The 350-nt window shown below is 60.6% G+C and overlaps 1 protein-coding gene across 1 annotated transcript in view; it reads right to left on the bottom strand.

The window, feature by feature from the left end:
• Positions 1-171: 171 nt before the first annotated feature.
• Positions 172-350, bottom strand: part of LOC104494472 (probable E3 ubiquitin-protein ligase MID2) — a gene marked incomplete at both ends in the record, with an annotated part of 15200 nt that continues 15021 nt past the window's right edge. Inside the window, one exon of the mRNA XM_010137294.1 lies at positions 172-333. Within this exon, the coding sequence (XP_010135596.1) occupies positions 172-333 (162 nt within the window). The remainder of the gene's footprint in view (positions 334-350) is intronic.

A 350-nucleotide genomic window follows, 5' to 3' on the forward strand; every position in this document is an offset into this window, starting at 1 on the left:
GAGACACCCAGTAGGACAGGCACTGTGAATAATTTAAACAACCCTGGGCTCTCCATCATGCTGCCAGCAGCATCTGGCAGGGAGGGGGTCAGCCGTGCCCCTCTGGACCTGAGCGCCAACGAATCTGCTCCCCCAGCTCCCACCAAGGCCAGGGGAGCCCCCAGCACCTACTGTTTGTCTTGAGCCTGGCAGGTTCGCTGTTCCGGCTGCCCGCCTGGTTGATGGCCTTGACGAGGAAGATGTAGCGGGTGCCGCTCTGGAGCCCATGGACGGTGTAGTGGTTCTGCTTGATGTTGGGGACGATCATACAGCTGTGCATGGAGCTGTAGAGCCCTGAGGTAGGGAGAGGG

This window comes from Buceros rhinoceros, unplaced genomic scaffold (genome assembly GCF_000710305.1).
Source record: "Buceros rhinoceros silvestris isolate BGI_N320 unplaced genomic scaffold, ASM71030v1 scaffold27815, whole genome shotgun sequence".
Lineage (NCBI taxonomy): Eukaryota > Metazoa > Chordata > Aves > Bucerotiformes > Bucerotidae > Buceros > Buceros rhinoceros.